The 16,491-nt window shown below is 45.2% G+C and overlaps 2 protein-coding genes across 4 annotated transcripts in view; both read right to left on the reverse strand.

The window, feature by feature from the left end:
• Window positions 1–2,934: 2,934 nt before the first annotated feature.
• Window positions 2,935–6,798, reverse strand: TIMM8A (translocase of inner mitochondrial membrane 8A). Its single transcript, XM_081848386.1, has 2 exons — window positions 6,539–6,798; window positions 2,935–3,893 (listed from the first exon to the last, which is right to left on the reverse strand). The coding sequence occupies exons 1-2, from the start codon at window positions 6,668–6,670 to the stop codon at window positions 3,732–3,734; spliced, it is 294 nt and encodes a 97-aa protein (XP_081704512.1). The 5' UTR covers window positions 6,671–6,798; the 3' UTR covers window positions 2,935–3,731.
• A 1,216-nt stretch (window positions 6,799–8,014) lies between these two features.
• The window catches only part of BTK (Bruton tyrosine kinase), a 36,997-nt gene continuing 28,520 nt past the window's right edge, over window positions 8,015–16,491 (reverse strand). For all 3 annotated transcript variants that reach the window (XM_081848375.1, XM_081848373.1, XM_081848374.1), the window contains 7 exons: window positions 16,022–16,096; window positions 15,534–15,705; window positions 13,635–13,851; window positions 12,972–13,036; window positions 10,735–10,853; window positions 9,851–10,008; window positions 8,015–8,515 (listed from right to left, as the gene is read on the reverse strand). In XM_081848375.1, coding sequence (XP_081704501.1) covers window positions 8,444–8,515; window positions 9,851–10,008; window positions 10,735–10,853; window positions 12,972–13,036; window positions 13,635–13,851; window positions 15,534–15,705; window positions 16,022–16,096 — 878 coding nt within the window. In that variant the 3' untranslated portion in view covers window positions 8,015–8,443. The remainder of the gene's footprint in view (window positions 8,516–9,850; window positions 10,009–10,734; window positions 10,854–12,971; window positions 13,037–13,634; window positions 13,852–15,533; window positions 15,706–16,021; window positions 16,097–16,491) is intronic.

Raw genomic sequence — 16,491 nt, forward strand, 5'->3', positions numbered from 1 at the left:
TCTGTATACCTACAATACTGCAGAATTCTAAGAGTTTGGGGCTGAGAATTCACAAGAACTCTGGCGGTGACCTTTAAGTAAACTACTATGGGTCCCAGGACATGTTCTGCAGCATGTGAGGCTACCGCATTGCAAAAGTTAGCAGGTCTGGGTCTGACCAGTGCCTGGATGGATGACTATCTGGGAACCCCATGTATGTAGTCTTCAGTTCTACATTAGAAGGCAGGCAGGCTAAAAATGTAAAAATAATAACAGACCCCTCCATTGTCAAATACAATGGTGAAGAACCAGGAATTGATCTGAAGGTGTCCTGTTTTTTGAAGAACAAATATACTGTAACCCTTGTAACTGAAGGTTTAAGTCCTATAAAAAACTATAGTTCTTTGAAAAATCACTAAGGAATTAATTTCCTTCTACTGATCCTTATGACTCTGTAGATAGGGAAGGATCAACCTTAGACAAGCTGCCTTCTTGGCCTTGATTCTCCCATCCAAATATGAGTAAAGCAATCCATCTTACAGGAATATTATTGGTATGAACAAGATGTGGCCTGGACAAGAAATCAGACCAGCTCAAATATATTAGGACAGTAATTTGGGGGGGGGGATACAGCAAAGAACCAACATCTGCTGCACATCCACACACCATACATAAAGCATTGCCCAGTGATCAAGAACAATTGTAGAAGCTGTAGTCTAACAATACCTGGAGATTTGCAGGTTTCCCACCCCTGCGATATTACTTGCAGCTCAGGCATCCGCCAAACCCTTAAAAGTAAAACTTCACCCAATGCAGGAACTGAAGCTTTGATTTCTCACTCTCACTTCTGGGCAGGACAGCAAACCAGTGTTTGGAAGACTCAGAAGTTTCTGCATTTGCGCAATTTCTGCAATATGTGGTAGGCTAATAAAACAGGTCTGGTATGTGTAGTGTTATCCTCCTAATCTGAAACATTACACGGCAGATACCTCTGAGAAAGTCGCTGAGTTTGGTTTCATCTATCATGGAGTTGTGCTCATAAGGAACTTTTAAACCAGCAAACTTTGTTAGTAGGCTGCCTTTGCCTTTCCATATTAAGCAATCTTTCAAAGACAGGCCACCTGTTTCCTGATGCATTTACAGCAGCCTCATATTTAAGCTGCAGCCCAGTAACCTTAAGCAACAAGGAATTCAAGGTACATTCTAGTCATTAAGCTGAGTGAGGAGGCATGGAGTACTCTCTCTGTGCTTAACATAGAAACTAAGTAGGCTGTCGCTCCTCTTGCCAGCATACATATGCAACATAAAGCACTGTAGCTCATTGGAACAGCCTCTGTGCTGCCCGCAGAAAGCCTCAAGCTCAATCCCCAGCATCTCCGGGTAAGGCTGGGAGACACCCCTGTTGGAAACCCTGCTGCCAGTCAGTGTGGTCAATACTCTCCTATGCATTAATTGATTAATGGCTTAGCCAGCATCTATGCAACTACTGAATTGGTCACTTGTGGCAAGTAAAGATCTATTTAGACCAGACAGAAGGGAAGGTATCCAAACATGGGGTTTTTTGTGAGGAGGAACACACATTTGTAATATGCATATGAATGGATAGCTAGTTATAAAAACTGTTTGAGGTGAGGACTAATAACTTGTGTAGACTTACCAGCAATTGATGTATCTCTTAGTACAGTGGTGCCTCGGGTTACAAACGCTTCAACTTGCGTTTTTTCGGGTTACGACTATTATAACCCAGAAGTAAGTTGTCCGAGCTCTTGGAGGCCTCGCCGCTGCCTGGAGCCAAGCCTTGACATCCATGGGGTCTGCAGCGGTTCTGCGACTGGGCTCCAGCCACGGGAGCTCTCTGAGGCCTCCACGAATCCCGGGAGCCAAGCCAATTGTGATTGTGGAAGAGGACCCTGAGCCCCATCCAAACAATGACTATCATCAGCGCAGGTTAGGGGAAAAAAATCACATTTTCATTTTGTACTTCATTTTATGGATCAGTGGCCTCATTAGATAGTAAAATTCATGTAAAATTGCTGTTTTAGGGGTCACTTTTCATCGTCTGTTTCCTTTTCGCGTTTTGGTTTGTGTGGCTTTTTTGGTTTTTTGACTGTGACTTGTTCTTCATTTTATGGGACTGATTTGTGACTTCACTTTTGTGACTTGTTTTTGTGACTGTGTAGAACCCAGTTCAGCTACTGGTTGAATGTGTGACTTCAGAAATGGATAAAAGCCCCCCATCCAAACTGATTTATCATCAGTGCACGTAAGGTTAAAAAAAATGTTACTTTTTTTTCATCTAAAATACTGTCTTATTTATTTTATAGTACAGTACATTGATTACTGCCTTCATTTTATGGATCAATGGTCTTGTTAGACAGTAAAATGTGTGTTAAATTGCTGTTTTAGGGGTATTTTTCATCGTCTGGAACGGATCAATCCACTTTCCATTACTTTCAATGGGAAAGTCCGCTTCAGGTTAAGAACAGACTTCCGCAACCAATTAAGTACTTAACCTGTGCATGTGTGGGTATCTTATCTTTCACATCTTTCAAGTCGGTACTTAAATGTTCAATCCTTTTTTCCAACTTATTAACGGATGCTGTGTTACGATCTAATCCTTCTTTAATATCATTTAACGCTGACATTACCGACTCCTCAAACTGTGTTGCTGCTTTAGAGCCACGTCTGAGCTTTTCTCTTTCTGAACTTATAGCTAAAGAATGTCAAGGTCAGTCACACAGTCTAGCGCAACAATGGAGAAAAACAGTTTCCCTCCACCAAACCCACTGCAGCCAGATCAGGAGCAGCTTCCTTAGTCTTTAAAACTGCTTAAATCCCAACAACAAAAATGGCAAAGAGAAAATTTTCCAGAGCTCCCCTTATTCCTATTTCTATTCCTATTTCTAAATCCCTAGCAATCAAAGCAGAAGGAATCACCACCGACTCAACAGGCAGTTTAAAATGAATGTAATTGATGTTTATTCCACTGATCAGCAGGAAAGGAATTAATGGAGAAAGTTAAAATTGACTTTTGTACTTGGTAAGTGAAACATTTACATGACCAGATGAGTGGTATTCAGTTCCCATGTCCTCTGGGGTTACTTCTTCCTAGCTATGTAAAGGAGGGCTTGAATATGCACCTTAAATGGCACATGACAGCAAGCCAAGTCAGCCTCCCTCTGTTTAACCGCAACACTAGTTGCGGTTTACAAAAGGGTCAACTCAGCCACATGTTCAAGCTGCAGGTGAGCAATTTATATCACTTAAAAGAGTCGTGCTAAAACACAGTACCATTTTAAAAAGGCACCTTTGCTTTTCCCAGGATCAACATTCATGTCTGAAACCTCCCAGTTCCCTTCATTTCAAAACAGAAGAAATTATTGAATATTGATAGGTGTGCTTCCCTGGCCACACCACTGGGAAAGCAAGTTGTTTGATGCTACAGTTCTGCTGTGAAGCTCTTGTTATCCAACAGCAAAATTAAAAAAAACCTGGGCAGCACAAGCCCATGCGAATCAGCAAGGCTTCACTTGTCTGACTGCTAAATGTTCACAAGATGGGAATTTAAAACCAGAACTGCTCACATTGGCCAGGAAACCCAGAAGTCTGTCCTGAATGTGGAGGCCAACGTCCTTCACAACTTTGATCCTTTCTTCTGCTTGTTCTCCTTGTTCTCCACCTCCTCCTCTTCTCTCAATTCAGTAGGTTGGTTTCTCGTTAAGGAAGGAAACTGAGGCATTGCAGCACCCAAATCAGTCAGAGAGGTTTTCGGAGAAGGGCGACTTGGATTTCTGTGTCTGCTCCAGTCGGTTGAGAATGAACTGACTGGTGTCAATGAAGCGCTCCACACAGTTCACAAAGCAGGTCTCCGCGCGGCTGTCCAACTTGGGGCCAGGCTTGTCCATGCATTTCTCCTATTAAAGATATGGAAGAGTAAGCATTGTTTAGGAACACAGGAAGCTGCCTTATGCTGACTCTGACTACTGACAGTGATTTCTGACGAGGAACATTCCCAGCCCTACCTGGAGATGCCAGGAATTGAAGTTAGTGCCTTTTGCACATACAAGTTATACCCCTTCTCTTCCTAGTATATAGGGCTTAGGGGCATTCAAGAGACACCAGCAGTTCAGAATTTTGAACCACAGAACCAGTCCCAAAACACACACACACACCCTTTTTGCAATGTACAAGAGGGACATGCCTGGATTTCCTGTCCTGTAACTCTAAACAGAACAGCTGGCTCAGAACACAAACACCCAGGTAGCCTCTCCATCCTCATTGCCTTCCACTGTGCCGCTGCCACAGCTGTTTCAATGATGAGAAGGCTAACATAAAAAAATAAACTGCAATATCCCCTGCACTTTCCTGATTCATGGCCTGTCTCCATCTGGGAGCTATATCTTAGTGGTACAGCACACTCTTTCATGAAGAAGGGTTCACGTTCAATCTCTTTGCATGCCTAGGTAAAACAGGACTGAGGAATCTATGCCCTCCCCATGCCCAATGTTGTTGGACTATTATTCCAGTCATCACTCACCATCTGTCATTCTTTGCTTGCATGCATTATCAGCAGCAGTACCAGCAATTTCAATAGGTGTATACATCCTCACCAGTATATCTCCATGCCAACACCACTTACAACACTTACTACATTACAGCTATTAAAGAAGTTGGAGCCCTGCTATGATGGTGAGTGTAAGCAGCAGTGAATTTGCACCCACTCACCAAAGGCCGCCAATACAAACATAAAGAGAGCCATGGCTGGATCAGATCCATAGTCCATCAAGTCCACCATCGAGTTTCTCACAGTGGCTTCTTTCCAGGAACTGAATTCCAGGTAGCCACACGCACAGCCACTGGTTGTTTCCAGCAACACAGGGAATTCAAAAGCCTCAGAAACTAGAACTTTTATTTAGCCAATCAATAGACCTCTCCTCCTCCTCCAGGACTTCATCCAATTGTCTTTTAAAGCCACCTAAACCAGGGGCCTGTTGTCTTTGTCCATGGAGTTTTCTTGGCAGGGGTACTGGAGTGGCTTGCTGGTTCCTGCTCCAGCATCTCAAAAAGAAGAGACATCACCTTGCCAACAAAGGTCCATGTAGTTAAAGCCATGGTTTTCCCAGTAGTGATGTATGGAAGTGAGAGCTGGACCATAAAGAAGGCTGATTGCCGAAGAAATGATGCTTTTGAATTATGGTGCTGGAGGAGACTCTTGAGAGTCCCATGGACTGCAAGAAGATCAAACCTATCCATTCTGAAGGAAATCAGCCCTGAGTGCTCACTGGAAGGACAGATCGTGAAGCTGAGACTCCAATACTTTGGCCACCTCATGAGAAGAGAAGACTCCCTGGAAATGACCCTGATGTTGGGAAAGATGGAGGGCACAAGGAGAAGGGGACGACAGAGGATGAGATGGCTGGACAGTGTTCTCGAAGCTACCAGCATGAGTTTGACCAAACTGTGGGAGGCAGTGGAAGACAAGAGTGCCTGGCATGCTCCGGTCCATGGGGCCACGAAGAGTCGGACACAACTAAACGACTAAACAACAACAAACCAGGGGCCATCAGTATCCACAATTTCTGTATTATTTCATAAAATTTATGCACTGCTTGGGGGGGGGCATCCTCAAAGCAGTTAAGAATGCGTAGGCTGAAAGACTTCGCTCCCAGAGCCTTCAGTCTTCCTTGCTCACTGTGACTTTGTTTGATCTCCTGTTAAAGGCACCCAAGACAAGGGCCATCACTGCAGCTTGTAGCAGTAAGTTTCACAAGTCAGTATGTACCACAAAAAAAGAATTAACCCCTAGAGGGACACCAGTCCTTTGCATGACCTGCTTTTAAAGCGTCTGTCCATCGCCACATAGACAGAGACAGAATCATAGAGTTGGCAGGGGCCCTGAGGATCACCTTGCATTGGGGGGAAATTAATTTAAATTGAGCAACCACATCACAGCCAAACATCACCTCAGAGGTACAAGTCCTCCTCCTCGATTTTGCTAGACCACCTTCTAAAGCACATTTCTGGTCTCACCACCACAGGCAAATCCACATTCAACGCACATTTAAAGAACATAGCTTCCCCCAAAGAATATTGGGCTCTGTAATGTAAAGGGTCCGAGAACTGTGCCTCTGAAGGGGAAACTGTATTTCCCATTATTCTTGGGGGGGGGGGTTGGAAATCATGTGTTTTAAATGTACCGTGCGGATCTGCTCCCCATCTTGCGGCAGCACGTGCCGCAAGTTAATTGCACGTAGCATGAAAGAGTGGGGGGTGGGCTTTGGTCCCTCGGCCCTCTTCCTCCTCCATCATGATTTCCATCTGATTCCCCCCCCCCCCGCCTCTTCCGGACACTCTGCCCGATCCATAGCTGTCAACTTTTCCCTTTTCTTGCGAGGAATCCTATTCAGAATTTCCCTTTAAAAGGGGGAAACGTTGACAGCTATGGCCCGATCCTCTAAGCCTGCTGCAGCGAATCTTGCGGCAGAGAGTTCCAAAGGTCAACCGCGAGCAGCACGAAGGAGGCCTCCGCCTGCGCCCCGGGCTATCAGCTCCTCCCTACCCAGCAGAGCTCCGTCATCTGGTGCACGAGCTGCTGGAAGCGCTGCTTCTGCGTCTCCACCTCAATGAAGTGCTGCAGCTGCGGGTCGTTGACGGCCGCCCCCAAGTCTCCCGCGGCGGACGAAGGGTCCATGCCGGGCCCGACCTGTGAGCCGACAGCGACCGATCGGAGGAAGCGAGGAAGGGAGAGAGGACAGCGATCTGGCAAGCGACCTTCACGTGCAGCTAGCCCCCGCCCCCGGCCGTCCCCTCCGCGCGCGCGCGGTAAGCTTCCGCTTCCAGAGTGCACCGCGCGAGTAAAGCTTCACCCGAGAGGGCGCTTCCTCTTTCCGGCGGTGGGCGGAGCTGTGCGCGCGCGAGAGGCCATAGAGCTACGGCATGGGGGGGGGCGTGAAGAGTTGCCATCGGGCAAGAAGAACCCGGTGGGTTCTGCAGCTCGGCTTCACGCTCGCCTACTCAGAAGGAAGAGACATGAAGCAGCTCCCAGGAAAATGCGTATAGGGTTATTGAAATTAGCATTAATAATTTAATTAGAACATCTGGAGGGCCACGCACCTCCCCTCACTAATGTCCTAAATTCAGGTAGGTAGCCGTGTTGGTCTGACGCAGTCGAAATAAATTTTAAAAATTAAAAAATTGTCCAGTAGCACCTTAGAGACCAACAAAGTTTGTTCTGGGTGTAAGCTTTCGTGTGCATGATGAAGTGTGCATGCACACGAAAGCTTATACCCAGAACAAACTTTGTTGGTCTCTAAGGTGCTACTGGACAATTTTTTTATTTATGTCCTAAAGAGCATTATTGGAGATCTCTGCGGATGGAGTGAATTCATAACCCAAGATGTCTTGTCTGCAGCTGTTTGCAGCAGAGATGTCACAAAACACCCTCTGCCCCCACTTCACTGCACTGCAATGCAGAGATAACGGTCCTCAGGGCCCCCATTAATTCTGGCTCTGACCCTCAACACACACCTGGCATCCTGCAATGTGGGAGATGTAAGCCTCTCTCTCTCAACCTCATCTCTGCTCCGTGCAATGCGGGGAGAAGTGAGCTACGTTACATTGATGTTTTAAGCTACTAAAGTGTCTGAAGAAATGTGCATGCACACAAAAGCTCATACCAGTAACAAACTTAGTTGGTTTCTAAGGTGCTACTGCAAAGAATTTTTTTTATTTTGTTTCTAAAAACCCAGTTCCTTTATTATCCTGGAGTGGAGCCTCAGTTTATTCACATCCCCTTGTTGAAATTTCCCCCTTCCTTTTGCAGCAGAAGGGCCACGGTGGAATATTTATCAGCATACCAAATCTAATTTATGGGATGGAGAATGTGTGAGTGTAGCTGTAAATTCAACATTTTAAACAAAATGTTAACCTAAATAAATAAATTTGCATCTCGGGCCATTGAAAGCACATGGCAGAGGACTGGGTGACTGGAAAGGGTAGCAAGATGTGGTGGTAGAAGTATCTAGGAAATATGATAAACAATCGGGTACATTTCCCTTTTATATATTTCATTTTCATATTATTTCTTGTAATTGTTATTTCAACATAGCAAAACAAGTTTCCAAACAATGACATCACCCTTGAAAAATTATTTGAATCCCATAATGCCATTTCAAGTTACAGGTAGAGAGCCATGATACTGCATTAAAAGGGATTTACTCTGCTGAAGAGGAAAATAGTACCCAACCAGCACTTGCTGTCATAAGTTAGATCTTCTTTAGCACTTCAGTGAATTCAGATACAAGCCAGTTATTACACGTGAGGCAGACGAAAAGAATCTGGTATTGTCTGATAGATCCAGTTACTTTTGTCATGATGTAGATCCATCCATTCATGTCCATCTAGAAATTCTGGAGCGAACATACAAAAATAAGCAGTAGTAAAAGAGCGATTGGATGATGGCAGTTCAGGGGTCTTCATTTGCTAAATCCAAAATGAGGTTCAGAAGGACTTGGAAGGTGGGACGCTCATCTGCTTTCTGGAGCAAAAGAACAGAAAAGAGGTTGTTTACTTAATAGACATTAATGTACTGTTATTTATTACATTTATCCATTGCTTACTACAAAAATGTATCCAAGCAATTCATATAAAATACCAAAAGCTTGTCAGTTATCTAAAAACAAATAGAACAAAAATACAATAAAACCAAAAATTTATAAGGATGCTCACCTAACAACAGCAAAAACAATGAATCCTGCTCTATTTCAAGCAACAAAACTCCACCCCTGTGTTATAAGAACTTTAATATAGAATAAATATTCATAAATGCACACATATCTAAATATATGAACCATGTGTCTGAAATAGTATGGGAGAGCAATCCTGAAGCCTTTTTGACTCTCCCAATGACTTCAGATATTCCTCTGCAGTAAGGGAGGCAAAGGGAGAAAGCCTTCCCATTGTCTTTTTGCTTGCAAATCCTGTCTTAAGGGCGCTTTTGTGTATGAATAGGGTGAGCCTGTGACCTGGATTCAGGAACCAGAATTATTTACCATCGCAAAAGAATGGCCAGACTGCCCAGGTAATGCAATCAGTGACCATTATCAGGTATCCTGGCAAACAGGATTTCTGCTGTAGACCGCCTCCTTCTGAAATTTTTGTATGATGTTTTAGGGGTGGTGGTCTTGGGCTTGTGCACCATTGTTCAGGGTTCTCCTCCCTCCTGCATGTGGTGAGTGGGGACCCTCTTGCAACAGTTCCTTTAATAAAGATCAGGTTTACTAGCCGCTTTGCTGCCCAGGTAATGCAGTCAGTGACCATTATCAGGTATCCTAGCAAACAGGATTTCTGCTGTAGACCACCTCAGCTGCTGTAGACTACCTCCTTCTGTGATGTACACCTGATGTTTTAGGGAGGTGGTCTGCGTGTGGTGGGTGGGGACCCTGTTGCAACAGTTCCTTGAATAAAGATCAGGTTTACTAGCTGCTTTGCTTCTCAATATACTCTGGCTGGACTCTGTTATTTTCTCCTACCAATAGGGAACCCACTTAAGGACTCTATGTGGGCTCCAGAATACCTCATAAGGGAAAGGGAGCAGTTTTTCTTATAACAGTTTGGCAAGCCAGGCAGGAGGCTCAGTTGCCCGGATCCTGGGGACGAGGAGCAACTTGTGACCCAGCGCGCACCACACGGATTGCCAAGAGGAGCCACCAGTCCTCCAGCGGTCCCAGGGTCTGGCGATAACTGGAGTTATTGCATTTTACCATTTACAGTTCTTGATTTATGGTAAAAAGAGAGAACTTCATTACTGGGTGACGTGCAAGTATTGCTAATAAATAAGCAAGCAACCGGGGCAGTTTACGGGAAGCCTTACCTCGTGCCAACAGCTGTACATGATGGCATAGACTCTCTCAGAGGCCAGCTGGGGGCGATAGAGACGCAGCCCTTTGGTCACATGCTCAGTGGTCTCGCTGTTGCTAAACCTCTCGTAGGGCATCTTCCCCAAGGTGTAAATCTCCCACATCAGGACACCTGTCAGTCAAGAAAGCACCATAATGGAACTTGGAATCATTGGCTCAACCCCTTATCTTGGGGTGACCTCTGTGTTCTACGTGGAAGCTGCCTCCTAATGGGCCATGCCGAAAAAAATGGAGCATTGATTACAGTCCTTTAGCATCTCTTAAGTCTCTACTGTTTAAGCTCCAGTGTCTCCTTGTTTTGTATTTATAGTCAGATATAGCAATGTATTCCTGCCCACCTAGCAGTTCGAAAGCATGTCAAAGTGCAAGTAGATAAACAGGTACAACTCCGGCGGGAAGGTAAACAGCGTTTCCGTGCACTGCTCTGGTTCGCCAGAAGCGGCTTAGTCATGCTGGCCACATGGCCTGGAAGCTGTACGCCGGCTCCCTCGGCCAATAAAGCGAGATGAGCGCCACAACCCCAGAGTCGGTCACAACTGGACCTAATGGTTAGGGGTCCCTTTACCCTTTACCTATGGCAATGTATGTATATTAAATATACCCCAAAGCCCTATGAGCACTGTTCCCTATCCTCTAGGATCTACTGTGAGTTCTTAAAGGCCTAGCCCTCACATCTATTCTGGGGCCTGCAAATCACATCAGCAGCACAGTGTTCTTAATGCCTTCCCTATTGCAGGTAGGGTTCCGTTCATTTGCCTGTCCTTAAATCTACTGCCATAGAAAGTTCATCCTCTGGCTATTCCAGGTTCTACATCAGTGGCACTCAATTTCAGCTCACCAAAAGCCCAAATGTCCGATTTGCTGCTGAACTTGCTGTACAAAAGAACCTCTGGAGGGGACCACCGGACTGGAAATTTGGATCCCATGGAGCTAATGTAGTCATCATCCAAGACGTACCTGTGTAGACAGATTTTGGTTGTGCTAGTTTATATGTTTGCCTTACAGGATCTTGTGCTTCCTAAAAGCCTAAAAGCTCCTCAGGATGATCATTCATTCCAATTTGTGTGCACAAAGCTTCTGTGGAGATTAAACAATGTTTGCTCTTCACTGAGCAATGCACATCCATTCTTACTTGTTTGCAGGAAGGTTATACAAGAACGTGCATTCATCCTGATTTGTTTGCATGGAAATTATATGTCTTCCCATCAGTCGATCATTATCCTATCCTTTTAAAGTCCCTTCCCCCAAGACTCTCTTAAGCAGAAAAGGTTGCCTTCAGATTATCAGTATGTTGTTGGAGACATTCGCTCACATAGAGGAAATTTAAGTTTGCATAACAGAAGTGCTCTGGTACAACACATCCACTTTGGAAAAAAAGAAACTGACTTCTGTGGCTAGGAGACTCCAAGAAGGCTGGCCAGTAGGAAATGTGACCTTTGGGTTTAAAAGAATTGCTCTTCCCTGCTATACACTTGCCTAGGAGTAAGCTCTACTAAACTCAAATGCAGCTTCTGAGTTTTGGGATTGCACTGCAAACCATGCCAAATGCTTCCTTGCAAAGACATTATCTGTGCTTTCTGTCAAAACCATTAAAACTGTTGTATCTTATCTATTGCAAGTTTGTGCACTTAAACAAACAACTAAGGCTCTTATGAGCTAGGTGAGCAGCACCTCCTGCTTCTCAGTAAGAATATCATGGCTGGCGAGAGACCAGCCTGCCCTCCCTCCCACCACTGTCCAGAGAAGGAGCAGCAGCTCCAGTGCTAGCTTTCCTCTTCCCTCCTCATTTATTTTTCCTTTGTATCATGTCTATCAGATTGTGGGCCTCTGAGCAGGGCTGTCTTCTATTTTAATTACAGATAGGTAGCCGTGTTGGTCTGCCATAGTCAAAACAAAATAAAAAAATTCCTTCCAGTAGCACCTTAAAGACCAACTAAGTTAGTTCTTGGTATGAGCTTTCGTGTGCATGCACACTTCTTCAGATACACTGAAACAGAAGTCACCAGACCCTTCTATATAGTGAGAAGGTGGGGAGGGGTATTACTCAGGAGGGTGGTGGGAATGGGTGATTGGCAGATAGCTGTGATGAGCCTGTTGACGACTCTTAACGACTGCAATAGGTCTTACAGGAAAAAGCAAGGGGTGAAAAGGTGAAAAATGGCTTTGTCATGTATAATGAGATAAGAATCCAAGGTCTTTGTTCAGACCAGGTTTCTCCATGGTTTTGAGTTTGGTGATAAGTTGTAATTCAGCAGCTTCTCTTTCCAGTCTATTTCTGAAATTCCTTTGTAGTAAAACAGCTACTTTGAGATCTTGTATAGAATGTCCTGGGAGATTGAAATGTTCTCCTACTGGTTTCTCTGTCTTGTGATTCCTGATGTCCGATTTATGTCCGTTTATTCTTTGGCGTAAGGTCTGGCCTGTTTGTCCAATATTGTTCTATTTTAATGTACAGTATGTGCCATGCTTAGGGATGCGGGTGGCACCACAGAGCCTAGGACTTGCCGATCAGAAGGTTGGCGGTTCAAATCCCCGCGACGGGGTGAGTTCCCATTGCTCGGTCCCTGCTCCTGCCAACCTAGCAGTTCGAAAGCATGTCAAAGATAAATAGGTACTGCTCCGGTGGGAAGGTAAACGGCGTTTCCGTGCGCTGCTCTGGTTCACCAGAAGTGGCTTAGTTATGCTGGCCACATGACCCAGAAGCTGTATGCCAGCTCCCTTGGCCAATAAAGCGAGATGAGCACTGCAACCCCAGAGTCGGTCACGACTGGACCTAATGGTCAGGGGTCCCTTTATCTTTACCTTATGTGCCATGCTTAGGAAACGTTAAGCACTTTATGTCTTAAATAATAATAACCGACTAAGAGTTGTTTAATCACGTAACAAACCTAAAATAGAAAGAGGTAGTCTGAAATGGTAGCTGCAGTGAAGGATGCAAACAAAGAGGCTGAGGAGGAACAATAGAATGACAGTCATAATGAGAAAGGGAATAAGAAAAAAGGCATATACAAAGTTAAACAGAGAAAAAGCTAAGCAACCTCAGCTTCCTACACACGCATATGCACACAAACTGACCTGGAGAGACCAAAATCCGAGACTTTGACAACACCTTGTTCACTGATCAAACAGTTGCGAGCAGCCTGTGGCAGAGATATAAGAGAATATGGTCTCAACATACTTTAGCTGGGTGGCTACCAGAGCAGGAATAAAACACAACAACAGTAACTTACAAAATACAGTTATTACAAATGCAATAAGAAAACAAAACACAGCAGGAAGACCTCCTTTCTAGCAGAGAAAAAGCACAAAACCCAGGGCCATTGCTCAGTGGTAGAGCATCTACTTTGTATGCACAAGGTCTCAGGATCAGTCCCCAGCACCTCCAGGTAGGGCAGGGCGTGTCCCCCACCTGAAACACTGGAGAGCTGCTGCCAATCAGTGTAGATAACATAGAGCTGCATGGGCCAGTGGTCTGAGTGAAGTTTCCCACTTTTCCAATCAGCAGCAGAGATGATAAAATAAGACTTGGTTCACAGCACCAAGAGGCCAGATTATTCTAAAAATAACAATACATTCTGTTCAAAATGTGAGGAAAAGAGCTCAAGCAACAAGCAGGTGCTCTTCTCTGGGGAAGCTATTCCATAGCCAGGGTGCTACTAACTCTCCCTATTAGACACCCCCCCCCAATTTACTTCAGATGGCAGGGGTATATGGAGCAGTTGAAAAGCAATCACCTACCAGGTCTCTGTGCAGGAACTGCTTGGATTCCAGATACCCCATGGCCTCGCAGACATCCTTGCACATCTCTAGAAGCTCCGTGCCCTGGAGGGACCGCCGAGTGTCCCGCAGGTAAGTCAAGAGGCAACCTTTGGAGAGGTACTCAGTGACGATCAGTATTGGCCTCTCCTTCGTGCAGACTCCAAATAGCTGCACTAGCTTCTCGTGTGAGAGGTTCCTGGAGTGAGAAAACATCACAAGAACATAAGAAGAGGTTTGCTGGATTGGGCCAAAGGCTCATCTAGTCCAGTATCCTGACCAACAGGATGTCTCTGGGAAGCCCTAAAAGCAGGATTTGAGTACAACAGCACTCTTCCCACTTGCGATTCCCAGTAACTTGGCGGCAGAATGCAGAGCTGCCTCTTGAGATTCTCCACAGTACTCTAGGGGAAGAAAAATAATCATTTGTCCATTTATACCTCAGAATTCTCTGGCAGTGGCTCTAGATAATTTGAGACAGGTGTCTCTGTTAGCTCTTCTTGGGAGTTGCCATGGGGGTATTCTGCCATTAAATCAAATATTCTGTCACTGGGCTATGGACCTTCCCATTTTCCATTATTATTATTCTCCACAAGAGCACAAGTAAATGCTAAAAACAACAACAACCATGTTCTGCTGTTTCCAGAATGAGGAACCTGTTGCCCTCCAGATGTTGGCAGACTACATTTCCCATTATCCTTGGCCACTGGCCATGCTGGCTTGGGCTGATGGGAGCTGAAGTCCAGTGACATCTAGAGGAGCACAGGTTCTGTATCCTCGTGGTTTTCAAAAAGACTGGATATCTTTGTGTGTTTTGATTTGAGTCATTTGGGGTGATGACTCTGTAATAGCTGTGCCTGTGGAGGAACTAATAAATGGGAGATTTGACAGGAGGGGGTGGGCTAAATGCTCCTTTGGTTCCCTTTCAGTCTCTCAGCACATGCTTTTCATGCAGCAGATTTAGGGTACCTTCAGACCGTCAGTATTCTGTGGGAGGGCTTCAAGCACATACAGCACAAGGACGTTTCAGTTTGCAAAGTTAAAAATGCATAAAAGTCCTCTCTCATGCTGAAGCAACAAATCCTCCTTACTAAAAGAAAGACATTTTGCAGTTTAAGAAAGTGATGGTGAAATGTACTCAAAAGTGTGGAAGCACAGGGAAGATGCAATACCACTGCACAGGGAAATCAGAATGAATGATTATTGACTTATAACTACCCCACAAACAAACTAGACTTGATGCTCAATTTACCATATATATCCAAACCTCTATGCAATCTTTGTGGTAGCAAACCAGAAAAACTGCTCAATAAATAGTAAAAAGGTAAAGGTAAAGGGACCCCTGACCATTAGGTCCAGTCGTGACTGACTCTGGGGTTGCGGCGCTCATCTCGCTTTATTGGCCAAGGGAGCCGGCGTACAGTCATGTGGTCAGCATGACTAAGCCACTTCTGGCAAACCAGAGCAGCGCACGGAAACGCCATTTATCTTCCCACCGGAGCGGTACCTATCTATCTACTTGCACTTTGACGTGCTTTCGAACTGCTAGGTTGGCAGGAGCAGGGACCGAGCAACGGGAGCTCACCCCGTCGCGGGGATTCGAACCGCCAACCTTCTGATTGGCAAGTCCTAGGCTCTGTGGTTTAACCCACAGCGCCACCCGCATCCCATGCTCAGTAAATAGAGGTGCCCTTAATTCTTGGTATCATCAGCTAAAGCAGGGATGGGGAAACTGTGGCCTTGCAGATGTTACTGGTCTCTAACTTCCACCACCCCAGGGACTCGTAGTCCAGTGTTCTCAATGTACCCCATCCCTATCCCAGAAGAAATAAGAATCTACCCAGAAAAAAAGAGACAAATACAAAGTTCTTTGCTACTCACATCATGACTTTGGCTTCTTCGATGAATGCATCCTCTGACATGGAGCCTTCTTTGATCATCTTCACTGCCACATCATGCTGGCCTCTCCATTTCCCGTGCTTCACCACCCCAAATTGCCCTGTCCCCAGCTCCTTGAGGAATGTTAGGTCCTTTGGATCAATCTCCCATGCCCCTAGAATCAACAAGTGTGAGGTGTGAATCATTGTGGGAAGAAGGGTTCTTAGAACTGGGCTGGGCAACTTGTGGACTCCAGCTCCCATCAGTCCTGATCAGCATGGCTAAAGGTCAGGGATGCTGGGAAACGTAGCCAAACAATATCCAGAGGGAAACACATTTCCCACCGCTGATACAGAGGGGAAAGCAGCAAGAACAGCTGTTTGGTTCACCTATCCCAAGCCCACTTTCACTGCAGGGGAGCAATAGAAAGACAGTAAAGGTGAAGGTGCAACATACAGATAAATCCCAGGTGAAGAGCATTCAAATATTACCATATCCAAGTCCTGCCGTGGAAGGAGCAGTTCTCTGTTGCGATGACACAGGGTACTTCAGTCTGGAAATAAGCCCTAGGGTGCATCGAAACAATAATATTTTGAAGTAGTGCATTCATAATAATATAGATGCAAAGCAATATAAATTGTATTACCATGTATGTTATAAACAGAACTGTATATATTCTATGCTAAAGATATCTGAATTCGGCATCAAGATGACAAGCCCAAATTGTGCAGCTTGTGTAAGTTATGCTAATGCAATCTTAGGCTGTGTAAACAGAAGCATAGTATGCAATATATGAGAAGTAATAGCTTGGGATGTGGGTGGCGCTGTGGGTTAAACCACAGAGCCTAGGACTTGCCAATCAGAAGGTTGGCAGTTCGAATCCCCGCAACGGGGTGAGCTCCCAGTGCTCGGTCCCTGCTCCTGCCAACCTAGCAGTTCGAAAGCATATCAAAGTGCAAGT

This window comes from Podarcis erhardii, assembly GCF_964252035.2.
Source record: "Podarcis erhardii genome assembly, chromosome: Z".
Classification (NCBI taxonomy): domain Eukaryota; kingdom Metazoa; phylum Chordata; class Lepidosauria; order Squamata; family Lacertidae; genus Podarcis; species Podarcis erhardii.